This window comes from Neoarius graeffei, chromosome 7 (assembly GCF_027579695.1).
Source record: "Neoarius graeffei isolate fNeoGra1 chromosome 7, fNeoGra1.pri, whole genome shotgun sequence".
Lineage (NCBI taxonomy): Eukaryota > Metazoa > Chordata > Actinopteri > Siluriformes > Ariidae > Neoarius > Neoarius graeffei.
Window position 1 is genome coordinate 61,381,053 of NC_083575.1, and position 20,048 is coordinate 61,401,100.

At 40.0% G+C, this 20,048-nt stretch overlaps 3 protein-coding genes across 3 annotated transcripts; all 3 read right to left on the reverse strand.

The window, feature by feature from the left end:
- Positions 1–9,115: 9,115 nt before the first annotated feature.
- Positions 9,116–13,990, reverse strand: LOC132889559 (zinc finger protein ZFP2-like). Its single transcript, XM_060926195.1, has 2 exons — positions 13,733–13,990; positions 9,116–13,580 (listed from the first exon to the last, which is right to left on the reverse strand). The coding sequence occupies exon 2, from the start codon at positions 13,446–13,448 to the stop codon at positions 11,319–11,321; it is 2,130 nt and encodes a 709-aa protein (XP_060782178.1). The 5' UTR covers positions 13,449–13,580; positions 13,733–13,990; the 3' UTR covers positions 9,116–11,318.
- A 2,854-nt stretch (positions 13,991–16,844) lies between these two features.
- On the reverse strand, positions 16,845–18,046 carry LOC132889561 (zinc finger protein 501-like). Its single transcript, XM_060926197.1, has one exon. It carries the CDS (start codon positions 17,991–17,993, stop codon positions 16,845–16,847), a length of 1,149 nt encoding a protein of 382 aa, XP_060782180.1. The 5' UTR covers positions 17,994–18,046.
- Positions 18,047–18,344: 298 nt separating this feature from the next.
- On the reverse strand, positions 18,345–19,037 carry LOC132888890 (histone-lysine N-methyltransferase PRDM7-like). The gene has a single exon (XM_060924985.1). It carries the CDS (start codon positions 19,035–19,037, stop codon positions 18,345–18,347), a length of 693 nt encoding a protein of 230 aa, XP_060780968.1.
- Positions 19,038–20,048: the final 1,011 nt, after the last annotated feature.

Genomic DNA, 20,048 nt, shown 5'->3' on the forward strand with positions numbered 1-20,048 from the left:
TTTTTGCTTTTATGGACTTTAGGTCCTCCTTTATTGAGTCAGTCCATCTCTTTTTGGGTCTTCCATGTGGTCCCTTGCCTGGAATGTCCAGTGCTGTTGCAGATTTAGCCATTGTTCCATCTGAGCTGTATTGGAAAAGGGTATATAAGCATCATTTCACTCTACATAACGCTACAATTTGGAATAACAGGTATATCCTACAGAAGAGGGAAACATTATTTTATAAAGACTGGATGGAGAAAGGAATCACCCTTCTGTGATACCTACATCTGCTGTGCTGTTTATAAGCAATCACACATTTTTTTGGATCACAAATGTAATAAAATTTCAAGATTATTGGTTACAAAATAAAATTGCCCTCTTCCTATTTAAAGAAACATTTTATCTCAAATCTGTGCTCCGGTTTCCCCCACAGTCCAAAGACATGCAGGTTAGGTTAACTGCTCCCTGGGCGCTCTGGGCTGCCCACTGCTCTCGGTGTGTGTGCGCGTGTGTTCACTGCTTCAAGTGGGTTAAATGCAGAGGATGAATTTCACTGTGCTTGAAGTGTGCATGTGACAAATAAAAAGGTTTCTTCTTCTTCTAAATTGACTGTAGGTGTGAATGTGAGTGTGAATGGTTGTCTGTGTCTATGTGTCAGCCCTGTCATGACCTGGCAACTTGTCCAGGGTGTACCCTGCCTCTCACCCATAGTCAGCTGGGATAGGCTCCAGCTTGCCTGCGACCCTGTAGAATGATAAAGCGGCTAGAGATAATGAGATGAGATTTTATCTCAAAGGTTGTCAAAAGTGGATACGAGTGTGGGGATCTATGTGATTTGCAATACAGGCAGTCACACAACAGACATTCCTGGGAAGATATAAGAGAACTGCTATATCAAGTTTTGGGGATTTTTTTTTAAAGACCTTTATGCTCCCACCCACAATGAGACATGGGCTTATCACCTTAATTCCAAAGCCTAACAACAACAACAGATTTATAGAAAACAGAAATCCTATCAGTCTTAGAAACTCAGATTACAAACTGCTGGCCTAAATTTTTACTACTCGTCTTCAAATAGGGACTTCAAATCTTATTGCAGAAACACAATCTGTGTGTGTTTTTTTTAAAGGAAGATCAATTTACAATAATATAAGTCTGGTGATGGACATTCCTGAATACAGAAACCTTGTTAGTGATGGATTTCTTCTTTTTTTAGATTTCTATAAAGCTTTTGACTTGGTGGAGCATCCACTCATCTTGTTGGTACTTGAACATTTTGGTTTGGGAGTCAATTTTCAAAATTTGGTGAGTGGACTTTATCAAAATATTAATAGATGTATTTATTACCTCATGGCTCCACTCCCAGCTTCAAGATTAATGTAGGAATCTCTCAAGGATGTCCCATCTCACCATATTTGTTTATCTTAGTGACTGAAATGCTAGCAATCTACATTCAAAATTGTAATGACAAAAAAATTAAATGTATTAGGTCGAGACATTATTATTAGACAATTAGCAGATGACAACATTTTTAAAAGATAGACATCAAATTCCAATAACTATTGAATTTTTTTAATAAGCTAAAGCTTCTGGATTAAAATTAAATTAAAAATGTGAATTGTTTACTATACATGAAACCAGGGCCGTTGACCGCTTTGGCTGGGCCCGGGACAAAATGCTCTGAATGGGCCCCCCCTAACTCCTGTAGGATGACCACCGACATGAGTCTGTAAGTTAGGACACTTGTGTCCAAAAGTGAGGACAAAGGCCCTAAAGTTAGGACACCGTCGCGTTATGGGGGGGGTGTAAGAAAAACTTATTAAAAAAAACGTATGAAGTCAATACATATTTATTAACTTGGAACACCTATCAAAAAGAGAAATGTGGAAAATGATGGTCAAGACCATGTCAACAAGAAACAAAACATCACTGTAAAGTCACTGTAAAGAGTTGTGTCCATCTATAGACACTGAAAAAGCAGTCTTTACCATGCCATAGGCCAACATATTTATTCACTTAAAAATGACAATCAAAAAGAAAAAAAAAGAAAAATGAGTCAAGAAACATGTAGGCCTACTGTCATTTAGCCTACTATACTGGCCTTGGCTTATCCACAGGAACTAAACAGAAAACAAAACATTGTTGTGTTCATTTATGCTCATCCAGAAAAATATCAAAAAGAAAAACATGAAAAATAACAGTCAACCATGTCATTTACATTTGGCCTATAACCTTACCTGTCAACTTTTGCAGAGCAGTCTAAACTCCTGTACGAGTGATGGTGTTTAATGGTGTGGAACAATTTAGTCAGCTCAGCAGCAGTGGCTTTGTCATCGATTGGGGTTGGAGCTGGGGCAAAAAACGATGCTAAAGATGACTGTCCAGCACTGCTGGCATTCTCTCTGTGGCGGTCTGTGTCTGTCTATCGCACCTTTCCCTCTGCTCCCCATCAATGTCAATGCGACAGAGCTTGCAGAAGGCCAAGTGTTCTCCTTTTTGGCTCTTGCCGACAAAACGATGCTCTCAGCACCAAGCATTTTTAAAGGATGTCTTTGGTTTCGGCATGAGTATTGTTCAACAGCATGCGCGCCAACATTCATAGGTTTTTCCGTACAAACATTCGCACTGCGCGCGCAGCTCGGAGGAGCAAAAATCAGTGAATCGCGCGAGCGCAGCTTTTGAGTGACAGCAGCTTCCAGCCAATCAGAGGCTGCAGAGGCTCCATCAGCTGCGCGCGCAGCGCGAATGTTTGTATACGAGAAATCCCTGTAGGCTATCTTTGGGATGGGCTGACTGGCAGACAGTTTTATAACATTCACAAAAAAGTAGGAGTACTTAGGCCTACGAGCAGGAGAGAGGAGAATGTATTTTCAAGGATGAGATTTGGACATACCAGTTTGAATAGTAATCTACATCGAATACAGAAACATGCTGATGGTAACTGTGTTTACTGTGGTTATCCAGAAACTGTAGATCATGTTTTTATACAATGCCCAAGGTACCAGGAAAACAGGCAAAGTCTAATAGAACAGTTAGAGAGAGAAAAGATTCAATTTAATTTGCAAGATATTTTACAAAGGAGTACTGGAGAGGTTTGTTTAAATTTTGTTTTTAGATTCCTGAAGAACACAGGACTGTTTCATAGAATTTAGAAGAACAATTTTTATTTATTTATTTTTTATTGTTTTCTTTTTCCTCATATTATTTTGTATTTCCTTGTTAGGGTTAGACTTCAGATTCATACCCCAGTCCAGCTGGTGGCGGTAATGCACCATTAACGTTAGTTTGCCAACCGCCATAAAACCTAAAGAAGAAGAAGAAGGCTATCTTTGCCTGTATGTCATCGCAGAATAGCAAGTGTAAATAATGGGCGGGGATTTGTGACGATTGATGCAACGGTGGCGGCTGAGGGTCCGAAATGAGGACAAAATGTAAAAAGTGAGGACGCGTGATAGACGTCCGGACAGACGGCTCTAAAACCGGACTGTCCGGACGAAATCCGGACGAATGGTCACCCTACATCATCCGAATCTTTTTTTAAAATATTTATGCAGTGAGCCCCTTGGTTTCTTCCTCTCTTTTCTCTTTTCTTTTCTTTTCTGTGCTCCTGACTTGTGCATGTTGGCAAATGGCACGCACGCTGATTGTCGAAGCGCTATGATCGAACGATGTCGTTTTTTCCCCCTTAATCAAAGAGTCAGACCAAACCATTTTTGCATTAGGGGTGGTAGGGGGTTCTTGACGCCTTTTTCAAAGACAATAAAGGCAAAAGATCTAGAAATCATTTATTGAATGCAAATCAACACATTTTGAAATGAAATAAAATGATCACAACTTCATGAGAGCCCAGCAGTGGCGGTTCTAGACCAAAATTACTAGGGGGGCCGAGGTGGGGCCAGTGTTTTTTCAGGGGGGCACATATGGACAAAACATGGCAATATTTAAGCGTTCAAAATGTTTTGTTTAGTTTATTTAAAACCAAAACAAAATACATTGAGCATAAATACAATGAGATAAACATTCTGTCTCAATAGCCTAAACATAAAATAAATTGTGCTCAATAAATCTTAAAACCATGTTTCTCTTTTTTGTAAAATAAGATTTCTATTTTTGCATACAATGAACCTTTTCTTCAGATGTGGCTGCACTGGAGTGTCGTCCAAGCACTTGCTGATATCTGGAGAAAGATGAATACAGTAAATATGAGAGTGCTACTGAGAACAACATTTATTTATCATTATTCATTTATTAATTTATTATTATATCTCATCTCATCTCATTATCTCTAGCCGCTTTATCCTTCTACAGGGTCGCAGGCAAGCTGGAGCCTATCCCAGCTGACTACGGGCGAAAGGCGGGGTACACCCTGGACAAGTCGCCAGGTCATCACAGGGCTGACACATAGACACAGACAACCATTCACACTCACATTCACACCTACGGTCAATTTAGAGTCACCAGTTAACCTAACCTGCATGTCTTTGGACTGTGGGGGAAACCGGAGCACCCGGAGGAAACCCACGCGGACACGGGGAGAACATGCAAACTCCGCACAGAAAGGCCCTCGCCGGCCCCGGGGCTCGAACCCAGGACCTTCTTGCTGTGAGGCGACAGCGCTAACCACTACACCACCATGCCGCCCCATTATTATATCTATTATTTTTATTTTATATTTATTAATTATTATTCAGACTTCACACTTTCAGGGTAGGCTATATGAATTGTAGGCCAACACTGCTCACACACACATTTGTTCAACATCACAAACCTGATGGTGCTGTACTTGATATGCATGGTGAATCTGGTTGTCCCAATGACTCGTTGGGTTGTCCCTCATTCTGTCCCTCAATCTGATCCTGAATGTCTTCATCCTCACTCTCAGATTGCCTTTCAGATGCCTCACTTTCCACCTCTCCAACCACCACCTCTGGCTCTCTCTCCACCTCTGGCTCTCTCTCCTCTTTCATAATCTTTATCTTCCTTACTCTCTCTATGTTGCTTTTTGCCAACAGGGGCAAAAAAGGACATAATGTCCTTCTTGCTCCTTTTCATGATAGCCTACAGTAGGCCTATACTAAAAAGTAAACGGAGAGGAATGTAGCCTCTACATATCACAAGGCCATTCGAGCTTTACAAGAAGGTTAAACACTGTCGGTTATTTTACCCATTTCCCAAAAATATTAAGTTAGGCTACTTATTGCTGTGCAACGCACTTTTAAGAAAACGCAATAAAACGGATTTATTATTGTAGTGAACAACAACAGTAAAACACGGATATGTGCAAACACTGATGTTACAAAATTGAATAACTTTCCTTACCTTCGCCTCTTTGCAGTAGCCTAGTCCTTGCAGGGCTGCAGCTGTTATCTCTCACGTCCGAAGTTTACAATTCGCGCTGCTGCTGATCTTTCTGCTGCAGGTAACAGTGTGCGTGTAGCGCTTTAAGGAGTCCGTGTAGAACACTCCGTCATGTCAGTTCCGATCTTCGAGCCAGCACACGTCAAAATTAATAAAGCTTATTATCTGTTCAGCACAGGGGCCACAACAGGGGCCACGAGCAATTTTACAGGGGCACTGGCCCCCCCTGGCCCCTGTTTAAAACCGCCTATGGAGCCCAGTTCTGCCTGCCCCCCGGGCCCGGGACAACATACCCGTTTGTCCCCCCCTGTCGGCGGGCCTGCATGAAACGCCAATGAAAGGCGTATGTAATATCCCTATTAAATCAAAATCAAATGGGAATACACCTCAAAAAGGACCATTAACCAAGTCAATCACTGAACATCAAAAGCAAACTAAAAAAAATTTAAAGCAAAGTTAAATTCTTGGCTCCAAAGAGATTAATCAATATTAGGCTGTATTTACCCAGCTTATTCTAATTCTATTCTAAACCAATTAATAAATTCTATCAATCAAATTAATGTGAATTTCATCTGGAGAAGCAAACCACATTATATGAAAAAAAGTAATATGGTTATAGAAATAAAAGATGGAGGATTAATTAATTTATTTATTTAATTATTATTATTAATTTATTTATTATTATCTGAACTCCTCCATCCAAATTTATAGAAATAAAAGATGGAGGATTAATTTATTAATTGGTTTAGAATAGAATTAGAATAAGCTGGGTAAATACAGCCTAATATTGATAAATCTCTTTGGAGCCAAGAATTGAACTTTGCTTTAATGAATGAATCTTTAATGAATGATATGTTAAAAGATAACTTTAATTTTCTGAGATGTAGTAAAAACATTTATATGCTAAAAGTTATTGATTTTGATTGCCTTATTGGAACCTTGAAATTAAATTGGCAAAAATTTTGGATCAAACATGGCAATTCCTTTTGGTATTGTATTCCAAATCACTTATTTAATAAAATTGGAGGATTGAAATTTCTTCTTATCTCAGACTTTGACATTAATAAACTTCCTGTATCATTATCAGAGTTCCATAAACAAATTTTGTGATATTGGAAAATGTACATGAGTGATTCCACACTTATGGGTACTGAAATGGGGACATGAACTTATTTTTAAAAATTCACCTAAAACCATTTCTTTTTTTTTTTTACCATCTGGTCACAAAACATGTAATCTTTAATGAATGATATGTTAAAAGATAACTTTAATTTTCTGAGATGTAATAAAAACATATTTATATGCCAAAGTCAGAACGTAACAGAAGTGTTGTGGACATATATATTCTCAATTTTAACAATGTAGAATTACTTTTTGAAACATAGGAAGGAGATGTTTTAGCAAATATAATTAATAAACATGTGTAGTAGAATAAACATACACACTCTTTCAATAAGATTAACATGGTATATAGCTAGATTGTAATTAATTTGTAACAGACGCGAGATGGACAATCGTAACAGAAGTAATGTAACAGACATCATTTTGGAACTCATAGGCTTGACTTTGGCATATAAATATGTTTTTATTACATCTCAGAAAATTAAAGTTATCTTTTAACATATCATTCATTAAAGATTACATGTTTTGTGACCTGATGGTAAAAAAAAGAAATGGTTTTAGGTGAATTTTTAAAAATAAGTTCATGTCCCCATTTCAGTACCCATAAGCGTGGAATCACTCACATACATAACTTTTCACACCACATGACCACTCTATGGAATAATAGGTATTTATTGTCCCAGAATAAATCTTTATTTTATGTAGATTGGTTTGGGAAGAATATATGGTTTCTCGCTCACTTAATGGATGCAAATAGTAATTTATTATACTATGAACAATTCTGCACAAAACAGTTTCAACCCTTCAAATTCAGACTGTTAAATTACATAGTGATTTTTAATCCATCCATCTTTAAAAGGAAGGTCCCATTGAGATACAAGAGCGCTTCTTCCAGAGAGTCTGAGCCAAGATAGCAGCAAATAAGATAAAAAGTTTCATATACAGACACCGGTAACATTACCACAGACACATACTAAATCTCAAAACAGACACAGAGACATAAGGGAATCAATGACTAAAATGAACCATGGAAAATATAAAAAAGGACACTTATTTGAAACAATGACACTATTCTATGAGAACTGAGTTTAGGAGATTTTTAAACACATTCAGAGAAGACAAGGAATCCAAATTCAGAATGTTTTGCAGCTCATTCCAGTCATGTGGCGCATATGAACAAAAGGCAGATTTCCCCAGTTCTGTCCGTGTGGTTGGAGACTGAAGGATAAGTTTGACTGATGAGCAAGTACTGTATGTATTAGCACAAAGTGTCAGTAGACTGCATATGTACTGAGGTAACTTGCCCATTAAAGCTTTTGCAAGAAAAAACTAGGCTATGAATTTTCCTTCTCAGATATAATGATGTCCATTAAACCATTTCATATAGTTTACATCGATGTATTCTTGCGGTCGTACCAGTTACAAACCTCAAAGCAGAATGATAAACATCAAGTTTCTTCAAATAGGATAAAGATGCATGCATGTATATTACATCACCACAATCTAATACTGATAGGAAGGTATGCTGAACTAATCTTGTTCGAGCAGTAAAAGGAAAACATTTCTTTAAATGAAAATAAAAGCCTAGCTTCTGTCAAAGTTTTTTTTTAAAAGGCTATCTGTATGGACTCCAAAGGGTAACCTCTGGTTAAGCCAGATGTCAAAGTATTTATAAGAGGTTTCCCTATCTGGATGAGCGCCATCTAGTGTCAAAACTGTATAGTCAAAGGATGAGTGTGAATGTATAAATACCATGAATTTCGTCTTTTGGGCATTTAATACCAGTTTTAAACTTGACTAGAGACATCTGTAATAGATTAAAAGCAGACTGTAAAGAATCCATTGCCTCTTGTAGTGATGATGCAGTAGTATAAAGAACTAGAAAAGCACTCTGAGAGCGCAGACCTCTGCCAAGAACCATTTAAAAAATTCCGGGATCCAGAAGGTGATCCAGATCACCGCCAAAATTTAATGGATTGTTACTTGTGCCCAGTCACACCTCTGGAAAAAATTTCAGAGCAATCCGTTCATAACTTTTTCCGTAATGTTGCTAAAAGACAAACCAACAAACAAACCAACGCTACCAAAAGCATAACCTCCTTGGCGCAGGTAATTATGTTATCTGCATAAAAGGTGTACTTTTGCTGGATCTAAACCCATATCAAGATTTATATAAATAGAAAATAAAATAGGTCCCAAGATTGATTGTTGAGGAACACCAGTTTTCACGATTAGAGAGGCAGAATTACAATTATCTATAGATACACACTGAGTTCACCAGTCAAATATTTGGAAAACCAGTTCAAAACAGTGTCACTGAAACCTACTGTATGCTTTGCACACTGTAAAACCCGATAAGGTCACTGAGCTCAAAAATTTTATTGAAACCGATTTCGTAAAAATTTTTGAGGTAAGTAACTAAATTTAAGGTAAGATTTCTTAGAAATTACACTATAGTTACACTTAATTGTAATTTTTAAGAAATCTTACCTTAAAAAATTTAGTTACTTACCTCAAAAATTTTTACGTAATCGGTTTCAATAAAATTTTTGAGCTCAGTGACCTTATCGGGTTTTACAGTGAGTCTTTGCAAAAGAAGACCATGAGCTACAGTATCAAATGCTTTAGACAGATCAGTGAAAAGCACAATGCATAATTTTTTGTTATCTAATGCAGTAATAATATCATTTGTAATTGAATTTATAGCTGTTACATTGCTGTGGTCTTGTCTAAAGCCTGATTGTGTATGACTTAAAATATTATTTTCAGATAAAAAGTGTTGTTCATTTACAAAGGATTCAAACAGTTTAGCTGTAACAGACAAGCTAGAAATGGGGTGATAGTTACCCAAAATAGAGAGATCACCTCCATTTAATAATGGGAGGACAAATGTTGACTTCCAAGAGCTGGGAATTGACCCACTGCATAGACTAAGATTAAAAATGGAGGCAACGGGCTCAGCAATCAAATCTCCCGTTATCTTAAAGAAATAAGGCTCAATCTGGTCAGGGCCAGCAGACTTTTTGCAGTCCAGGTTTAGCAAGGCCTTGTGAACTTGGGAGGTGGAAATAGTGGAAAAGTTGAAACAGAACAACTTGAGGCGGTAACCGCACTATCCCTAATATTTACTGGGAGACCAGACTGAGTGCATATTCCTGCAGTGATTAAATGCTTAGTAAAAGCATCTACTATATTTTGTTTACCCTTGATTTCACTTTGATTTATTTTTAGAAATTCAGGAAGAGCAGGGGGCATCAGATCTCCTGCTGATGATTTGACCAACTTCCAGAATTTTCTCAAGAGATACCCCAAGAATTTGTGTTCCTAATGAAAAATATAACAGTACATCCGCCAGCTACAACTGGCCCCACTATCAATTCAGAGGATTTTAATCCTGGACAAGAAATGTAATGATTATTTTATTAGAAACTGTCTAACTGAGAAACCATTCACTAGAAGACAGAACAAAAATTGTATCCTACAGACGTTTCATAAAAATTCAATCGACAGATTAAGAACATTCACAATTCCCCCCAAAATGAAGGAAACGCTTTAAAATTACATCTGTCCTCCAGGTCATTGTAAACTGTAGGTGCTAAAAAAGGCAACTGGACACGCTTGGAATTCTTTCAAAATTATGAAATGGCATTTATCCTTCTAAAGAATGACTTGGACTACGTTTTAACATTGATCATTTATGTTCATGTTGTGAAAATGATATTGAAACTACAGACCAGATATTTCTCTCATGTGGTGTAATACAAAACATTTTGGTTTGACATTTACAAATGGATAAAACAAAAAGTCTCATTAAGTCCAGATTCTATTTCAGGAGACAAAATAAACATTTGGTATGATCTTGCAAAACAAAAATGATGAACTCTCTAGTAATGTAAACTCTACGTCTGGCTAAGGTTTTTTAATACACAAGAACAGAATTCTAAAACTCATCCCCGCAATTGGTTTCTTTCTTGACCAAATTTAAATGATACTTAAGATCCTTAAAACTTGTAAAAGGAGCAAAAGCAAGATTGTATGATATTTTAAAACATTTTCCCACTGAATTAGATAAAATGTTTCCCCATGCAGGTTTTTTTTTAATGATTAGTTTTCTTGCTTGTTTACTTGTTTTCCCTTTCTATCCATGGACATCTTTAATGACAGCATTTCCTACATAACATTTTCAATTTTGTATTACAAGTTGTTTATTTTTATCAAATTGTTCCCTTTGATAAATTTCTCTGTTCTTCCCGATATCTACTAGGATAACATGATGTTGCTGCCAGATTGGTTTTGTACATTTTCAATAAAATTATTTTATTAAAAAAAAAAAGAAAAAAAAAGTTTCTGGAGCGCAGAGAGCTGAATCCAGTCTCAGGTCACCTGCTTGCAAAAGGCCTTTCATAGACACTCATTTGTGCGGCACCCGTAACCTGGAAACATATGTATTCAGACAGAAGTTAAGCAAATATAGTTTGGAGTAAATTTATAATGAATGCTGACAGACTACCAGGTGCACTGTATGAGTAAGTTTATATTTCACAATTACTTTGCATTAAACAATGAATTTATAACTAAAACGTGGTGAAGTAGACCTTCTCTAGATATTTGGAGAATGGGTGGTGCCCCAGTGCCCCGCATTGGCGAGCCGCCACTGGTGAACACATTCATGTAGTTTGACATCATTTGGAGGAGTCAAATCTTCTCCAGTGTTGGCACTGATACAGTTTCTTTTCTGCGCGAGTGCACTGGTGTGTTTTGAGATTAGACTCGTCAGTAAAACTCTTCCCACACTGTGAGCAGTGATACCGCTTCTCTCCTGTGTGAGTGCGCTGGTGTCATTTGAAACTGTGATGTTAAGTAAACTTCCTCCCACAGTCCAAGCAGTGATACAGCTTCTCTCCTGTGTGAATGCGATAGTGTAGTTTGACTTGAGTCTTACGAGTAAAACTCTTTCCACATTGTGAACAGTGATACGGTTTCTCTCCTGTGTGAACGAGCTGGTGTGTTCGGAGGGAACTCTGTCGAGAAAAACTCTTTCCACACTGGGAGCAGGGATACGGCTTCTCTCCTGTGTGAATGCGATAGTGTAGTTTGACGTGACTCTTACGAGCAAAATCCCTTCCACACTGTGAGCAGTGATACGGCTTCTCTCCTGTGTGAATGCGATAGTGTAGTTTGACGTGACTCTTCTGCGCAAAACCCTTTCCACACTGTGAGCAGTGATACGGCTTCTCTCCTGTGTGAATGCGATAGTGTAGTTTGACGTGACTCTTACGCGCAAAACCCTTTCCACACTGTGAGCAGTGATACGGCTTCTCTCCTGTGTGAATGCGCTGGTGTAGTTTGAAGGTACTTCGATGAGGAAAACTCTTTCCACATTGTGAACAGTGATACGGCTTCTCCCCTGTGTGAATGCGCTGATGCATTCGGAGATCACCCTTTTCAGTAAAACTCCTCCCACACTGTGAGCAGTGATACGGCTTCTCTCCTGTGTGAATGCGATAGTGTAGTTTGACTTGAGTCTTACGAGTAAAACTCTTTCCACATTGTGAACAGTGATATGGTTTCTCTCCTGTGTGAACACGCTGGTGTGTTCGGAGGGAACTCTGTTGAGAAAAACCCTTTCCACACTGTGAGCAGTGATACGGCTTCTCTCCTGTGTGAATGCTCTGGTGTCGTTTGAAAGCGGTTTCAAGATGAAAACTCTTCCCACACTGTGAGCAGTGATACGACTTCTGGCTTTTGTGAACACACTGGTGTTGTCGTAGACCACTCTGAAGAACAAAACTCTTTCCACAATCTAAGCAGTTGTGCAGTTCCTTCTGCATTTGTTGTTGAGAGCTGCTAGTGAGGAGAGTACCAGAGGATACTTGTTCAACACTGAAGCTTACTGTGGGTGTCAGATCATGCATAATTGGTTCAGTCGGTTTCACATGCTGTTCAAGGTGGCATCTTCTCATGTGTCTGAGGAGGGACTTCTCTGACGTATAGGAAAGTGGGCACAAGGAGCACAAAGAGACATGCAACAGGCTGTCATTGATTTCATTTGGAGAACACTTTTTGTTCCAGAGGTAGTCAAAGACAACACTAAGGTCTTTGGCATACTCCTCATCATACCACACCAACAGCTCCTGTCCTGGATTAATGGGTCGACAGCAACGATATAGAATCCCCCCTCGATACTGAAAAGCCACCAAGTTCTGCTCCTTATCAATACGAGCACAATTCACATATCTCATCCAGTTAGCATGCACCTCTCTCTTAGCATCTATGTATTCCTCAGGTAGTCTGTTCTTAAATATCACCCAGGAATATCCACTGTTCTTAGCTTCCTCTCCGTCTACCAGATCTCCCTGGTAGGGTCCAAAATGTGCACCAACTGGAACAGTCTCCCCTTCATTAAACACTCCCAGACCCGCATGAGGAATACTGGACTCCCGTATCTCTAGTCCGGGTGGGAGTGTTTGTCTGGCTCTGTCAGCGACACCCAGTGGAACAGGAGTATCAGGGATGAAGAGAGCCGGACCATGAACTTCACATTTGTTTATGAAGAAGACTTTGCAATCCTCACAGTACAGGTAGTCTTCATCTTCCAAGTCTTCCTCTTTTATAGGATTCTTCAGAAAGTCGGCATTCCGGACCGTGTGTCCAACAGAGCTCGATGTTCCTTCACAGTGAGAATCTTCCTCTTCAAGTTTATTTTCCAAATCTTCCACCTTTATAGGATTCTTCAGAAATTCCGTTTTCTGGATTAAGTGTCCAACAGAGCTCGATGTTCCTCCACAGAGATAATCTTTGTCTTCAGGCTCTTCTTTTAGAGGCCCCATCTTGAATCCTGCATTCTGCTCATCCACAAAGGAGACATGCTCCATGGAGCTTGAGTTTCCCACATCAGTATCTATGCACTCATCCTCACAATGCTGTGAGACAGCAGGATCAGGAGCATGTGTCCAAGAGCATGAACTATCTGCTGCAGAGTTCATTTAAAGAGTTTTAAACAACGCTGATGCTGGGACTTTAAATGGAGGTAAGCCACTTCAAAAATAAGGATATGGAAAACAGCTTTCCCCCCTGCACCAGTGAGGATGATACTAATATTTCTTAGGCTGGTTTGCCTGAAAAATAATAAAAACAGACAGAATTTCTTTGATTAGTTATGGAGTTATGCAGCCAGTTAGTTGTGTAGCAACAATAAAACAACCCTATGGCATGTCTGAGCAGCTACAGGTAACCATAGAACAGAGAAACGTGTTTAATTATAGCTTACCTGTGTGAAAACGCCGTGAACATACGAACACGTGTCAGGAAATGATGCTGAAGGTGATGTTTACTCGTCTTGCAGCTGCTCCTCATGCCATGCGACGCCTCTTTGTTAATTAACTCAGTGACCAGAGCTTCAGTGTTTTGCTGGAAAGCTGAAAAATCGCACTTTGGTCCTGAGACCGTTTATAGCGCTTCATAAACTACAGCAAGCCTTCACTACTCCAACATGCTTTCAAGTTGAATAATAAAAACAACTTCTTCTTCTTCCTTCTTCCTTTTTAATGGCGGTTGGCAAACAACTTTTGAGAGCATTACCGCCACCTACCGAAATGGAGTGTGAGTCTCGATATCTAAGTAGACTAATACTAAAAATAAAAAATAAATATAAATAAATAAATAAACCCTAAATTCTTCTAATCAGATCAGATTCTTCCAAGAAGTGAAACAAAAACCTAAAGCAAACTTCGCCTGAATTTTTCTGAAGAATTGTATTCATTCTTAAAGGCACACTTTCTGCCTCTAGCTCTTGGATAAGTTGCTGCCTCTCCTGGTCAAACTTCGTACAGTATTCTATAACATGCTCTACGGTCTCAACAGCATCACATACACTACACTTTCCATCAGCATGCTTTTTTAAAAGAAATAGAGTACTGTTCAAACCAGTGTGCCCAAACCTCATCCTAGAGATAATATCTTCCTCGTGAGTGGATCTACAGTTGGTCTTGCACCGCCCACCAAATTTTAATACTGTAATATTTCCTACCAGTGTTAACATTATTCCAGTCACTTTGCCATTTTTCCTTAGACTTTGACTTGACTATCGTTTTAATTTCAGATTTACTATAATGAATATCCATAGTGATCTCAGGAGATTCGCATGCCTTCTATGCGTTCTTATCAGCTAGTTCATTACCTCGTACTCCTAAATGAGCTGGGACCCATAAAAAACTGACATTTGTATCAGAGTTTAATAGTCTACTTATCATCTGTACAGTTTCTAAAACAATGTCTTGTCTGGACTGCGACATAGCACTCTGAATGCTCATCAATGCAGATGCAGAGTCTGACGCAATTAGCACCCCATTCCTTGGCCTGTTGCTCTCAACCCAGGACAGGGCAATAAGAATAGCTACTAGCTCAGCTGTGTAAACTACAAGATCATTATTCAATCTTTCTTTTTTTACAGATCTTGAGGCTAGGTATTACAAATGCAACACCAACTTTACCTTCTATTGACTTTGATGCATCTGTAAATACCACAAGTTTATCTTCATACACATCTCTAATATGAACCCTGGTGAAAAATAAATGTGCTAAGTGTACTAAAATTTAGCATACTTTTGTGTACTTGAAGCCACACTAATCATCAATATACTTCAAGTGTGTTTATGATTAGTTAACTTGAGGCATGCTATTTTGGAACAACTAATTTTGTACTAAATATATTCATCTCATCTCATTATCTCTAGCCACTTTATCCTGTTCTACAGGGTCGCAGGCAAGCTGGAGCCTATCCCAGCTGACTACGGACGAAAGGCGGGGTACACCCTGGACAAGTCGCCAGGTCATCACAGGGCTGACACATAGACACAGACAACCATTCACACTCACATTCACACCTACGGTCAATTTAGAGTCATCAGTTAACCTAACCTGCATGTCTTTGGACTGTGGGGGAAACTGGAGCACCCGGAGGAAACCCACGCGGACACGGGGAGAACATGCAAACTCTGCACAGAAAGGCCCTCGCCGGCCACAGGGCTCGAACCCGGACCTTCTTGCTGTGAGGCGACAGCGCTAACCACTACACCACCGTGCTGCCCAAAGATAATGTTCTCTGGAAATATTCCTGAGCCCATTTTGTGATTTCCAATACAGAAGCATGCCTGTATGTGATGCAGTGCCGTCTAAGGGCCCGAAGATCACGGGCACCCAGTATGGTTTTCCGGCCTTGACCCTTACACACAGAGATTCTTCCAGATTCTCTGAATCTTTTGATGATATTATGCACTGTAGATGATGATATGTTCAAAATCTTTGCAATTTTACACTGTCAAACTCCTTTCTGATATTGCTCCACTATTTGTCGGTGCAGAATTAGGGGGATTGGTGATCCTCTTCCCATCTTTACTTCTGAGAACCACTGCCACTCCAAGATGCTCTTTTTATACCCAGTCATGTTAATGACCTATTGCCAATTGACCTAATGAGTTGCAGTTTGGTCCTCCAGCTGTTCCTTTTTTGTACCTTTAACTTTTCCAGCCTCTTATTGCCCGTCCCAACTTTTTTGAGATGTGTTGCTGTCATGAAATTTCAAATGAGACAATATTTGGCATGAAATTTCAAAATGTCTCACTTTCGACATCTGATATATTGTCTATGTTCTATTGTGAATACAATATCAGTTTTTGAGATTTGTAAATTATTGCATTCCGGGTTTTTTTTTACAATTTGTACTTTGTCCCAACTTTTTTGGAATCGGGGTTGTAGATAAATGAGATAAAATGTTTCCCCTTGTAGGTTTTTTTTTAATGATTAGTTTTCTTACTTGTTTACTTCTTGTCCCTTTCTATCCATGGACATCTTTAATGACAGCATTTCCTACAGAATATTTTCAATTTCGTCTTACAAGTTGTTTATTTTTATCAAATTGTTCCCTTTGATAAATTTCTCTGTTCTGCCCGATATCTACTAGGATAACATGATGTTTCTGCCATATTGGTTTTGTACATTTGTACTTTTTCAATAAAATTATTATTTTTTAAAAAGTTAATGTATCTGGGGCACAGAGAGCCGAATCCAGTCTCAGGTCACCAGCTTGCAAAAGGCCTTTCATAGACACTAATTTGTGTGGCGCCATTAACCTGGAAACATATGTATTCACACAGAAGTTAAGCAAATATAGTTTGGAATCATCTTGTAATGAATGCTGACAGACTACCAGGTCCGTTGTATGAGTAAATTTATATTTCACAATTACTTTGCATTATACAATGAATTTATAATTAAAACGTGGTGAAGCAGACTTTCTTCTCTAGATATTTGGAGAATGGGTGGTGCCCCAGTGCCCCGCATTGGCGAGCCGCCACTGGTGAACACATTCATGTAGTTTGACATCACTTGGATGAGTCAAGTCTTCTCCAGTGTTGGCACTGATACAGTTTCTTTTCTGCGTGAGTGCACTGGTGTGTTTTGAGATTAGACTCGTCAGTAAAACTCTTCCCACACTGTGAGCAGTGATACCGCTTCTCTCCTGTGCGAGTGTGCTGGTGTCGTTTGAAACTGTGATGGTAAGTAAACTTCCTCCCACAGTCCAAGCAGAGATACGGTTTCTCTCCTGTGTGAACCCGCTGGTGCATTTGGAGGTAGCGCGGTTGATAAAAACTCTTTCCACAATGGGAACACTGATACGGCTTCTCTCCTGTGTGAATGCGTTCGTGTATTTGGAGATTACGCTTTCCGGTAAAACTCCTCCCACACTGTGAGCAGTGATACAGCTTCTCTCCTGTGTGAATGCGATAGTGCAGTTTGACTTGAGTCTTATGAGTAAAACTCTTTACACATCGTGCACAGTGATACGGTTTCTCTCCTGTGTGAACGAGCTGGTGTGTTCGGAGGGAACTCTGTTGAGAAAAACTCCTCCCACACTGTGAGCAGTGATACGGCTTCTCTCCTGTGTGAACGCGTTGGTGTAGTTTGAAGGTACTTCGATGAGTAAAACTCTTTCCACATTGTGAACAGTGATACAGCTTCTCTCCTGTGTGAATGCGCTGATGCGTTCGGAGATAACCCTTTTCAGTAAAACTCCTCCCACACTGTGAGCAGTGATATGGCTTCTCTCCTGTGTGAATGCGATAGTGTTGTTTGACTTGAGTCTTACGAGTAAAACTCTTTCCACATTGTGAACAGTGATACGGTTTCTCTCCTGTGTGAATGAGCTGGTGTGTTCGGAGGGAACTCTGTTGAGAAAAACTCCTCCCACACTGTGAGCAGTGATACGGCTTCTCTCCTGTGTGAATGCGTTGATGTAGTTTGAAGGTACTTCGATGAGTAAAACTCTTTCCACACTGCGAACACTGATACGGTTTCTTTCCTGTGTGAATGTGCTGGTGTCGTTTGAAAGCTGTTTCAAGATGAAAACTCTTCCCACACTGTGAGCAGTGATACGACTTCTGGCTTTTCTGAACACACTGGTGTTGTCGTAGACCACTCTGAAGAAGAAAACTCTTTCCACAATCTAAGCAGTTGTGCAGTTCCTTCTGCATTTGTTGTTGAGAGCTGCTAGTGAGGAGAGTACCAGAGGATACTTGTTCAACACTGAAGCTTACTGTGGGTGTCAGATCATACATAATTGATTCAGTCGGTTTCGCATGCTGTTCAGGGTGGCATCTTCTCATGTGTCTGTGGAGGGACTTCTCTGACGTATAGGAAAGTGGGCACAAGGAGCACGAAAAGACATGCAACAGGCTGTCATTGATTTCATTTGGAGAACACTTTTTGTTCCAGAGGTAGTCAAAGACAACACTAAGGTCTTTGGCATACTCCTCATCATACCACACCAACAGCTCCTGTCCTGGATTAATGGGTCGCCAGCAACGATATAGAATCCCCCCTTGCTACTGAAAAGCTACCAAGTTCTGCTCCTCATCAATACGAGCACAATTCACATATCTCATCCAGTTAGCATGCACCTCTCTCTTTGCATCTATGTATTCCTCATACAGCCTGTTCTTAAATATCACCCAGGAATACCCACTGTTCTTAGCTTCCTCTCCGTCTACCAGATCTCCTAGGTAGGGTCCAAAATGTGCACCAACTGGAACAGTCTCCCCTTCATTAAACACTCCCAGACCCGCATGAGGAATACTGGACTCCCGTATCTCTAGTCCAGGTGGGAGTGTTTGTCTGGCTCTGTCAGCGACACCCAGGGGAACAGGAGTATCAGGGATGAAGAGAGCCGGACCATGAACTTCACATTTGTTTATGAAGAAGACTTTCCAATCCTCACAGTACAGGTAGTCTTCATCTTCCAAGTCTTCCTCTTTTATAGGATTCTTCAGAAATTCAGTGTTCTGGATGGAGTGTCCAACAGAGCTCGATGTTCCTCTACAGTGAGAATCTTCATCTTCAGGCTCTTCTTTTAGAGGCCTCATCTTGAATCCTGCATTCTGCTCATCCACGAAGGAGACATGCTCCATGGAGCTCGAGTTCCCCACATCAGTATCTATGCGCTCATCCTCACAATGCTGTGAGACAGCAGGATCAGGAGCATGTGTCCAAGAGCATGAACTATCTGCTGCAGAGTTCATTTCAAGAGTTTTAAACAACGCTGATGCTGGGACTTTACACGGAGTTAAGCCATGTCAAAAATAAGGATATGGAAATTAGTACTGAGCTTCCCCCCCGCACCAGTGAGGATGATACTAATATTTCTTAGGCTGGTTTGCCTGAAAAATAATAAAAACAGACAGAATTTCTTTGATTAGTTATGGAGTTATGCAGCCAGTTAGTTGTGTAGCAACAATAAAACAACCCTATGGCATGTCTAAGCAGCTACAGGTAACCATAGAACAGACAAACGTGTTTAATTATAGCTTACATGTGTGAAAATGCCGTGAACATACGAACATGTGTCAGGAAATGATGCTCAAGGTGATGTTTACTCGTCTTGCAGCTGCTCCTCATGCCATGCGACGCCTCTTTCAGGCCCGGCGCCGTGGGGGGGCGAAAGGGGGCGTCGCCCCCTCGTGGCTACAGCCCCGCCCTCAACGGAGACTCAGATCACTTAATTGTTTTCTTATGAAAATATAATGTATTATAGACGTATTAATAATTTGCATTTTAATATATAAAGAAATGGCTGGGTGTCCCAAAGTGTCCCAAAGTGTCTGACCAATATCAGCCTCTATGGCAAAGGAGTCCTTGAACTTCTGGTCACAAGCCTCACAGAAGAGTACAAGTGTGCCAAAGTGAGGCTTCACATGACCTTAAAGGACTCCAAAGATCTGATCGTCAGCACGACCGCACCACCTCTAGCAACTGGAAGGAAATGGACAACGTCCAATGCGCTGCAGAGTGCAGTGTCAGGTTTGAGGTATAAGGACATTGTGGGTCATTTCCAGTCTGGAAGAGGGGGATTTGGTCTGTCAGAAGGTAAGCCAACATGGCACAAGGCTTCCAAGGCAGAGAGGAGGAAAAATGGTGGTCGAGGAGATACGCCGCCAGGAGGAGGTTGATCGAACCACAAAGGCTGTCTCACTCGTTAAACAGGGGCAATGGATGAAATGGGAGGGGCTTGAGAGAAGAGAGCTCAGCTGGAG

Excerpts from the sequence above, each read along its gene's own strand:
- LOC132889559 (XM_060926195.1), bottom strand. The coding sequence starts at position 13,448 with ATGAACTCTGCAGCAGATAGTTCATGCTCTTGGACACATGCTCCTGAT.
- LOC132889561 (XM_060926197.1), bottom strand. The coding sequence starts at position 17,993 with ATGCAGAAGGAACTGCACAACTGCTTAGATTGTGGAAAGAGTTTTCTT.
- LOC132888890 (XM_060924985.1), bottom strand. The coding sequence starts at position 19,037 with ATGAACTCTGCAGCAGATAGTTCATGCTCTTGGACACATGCTCCTGAT.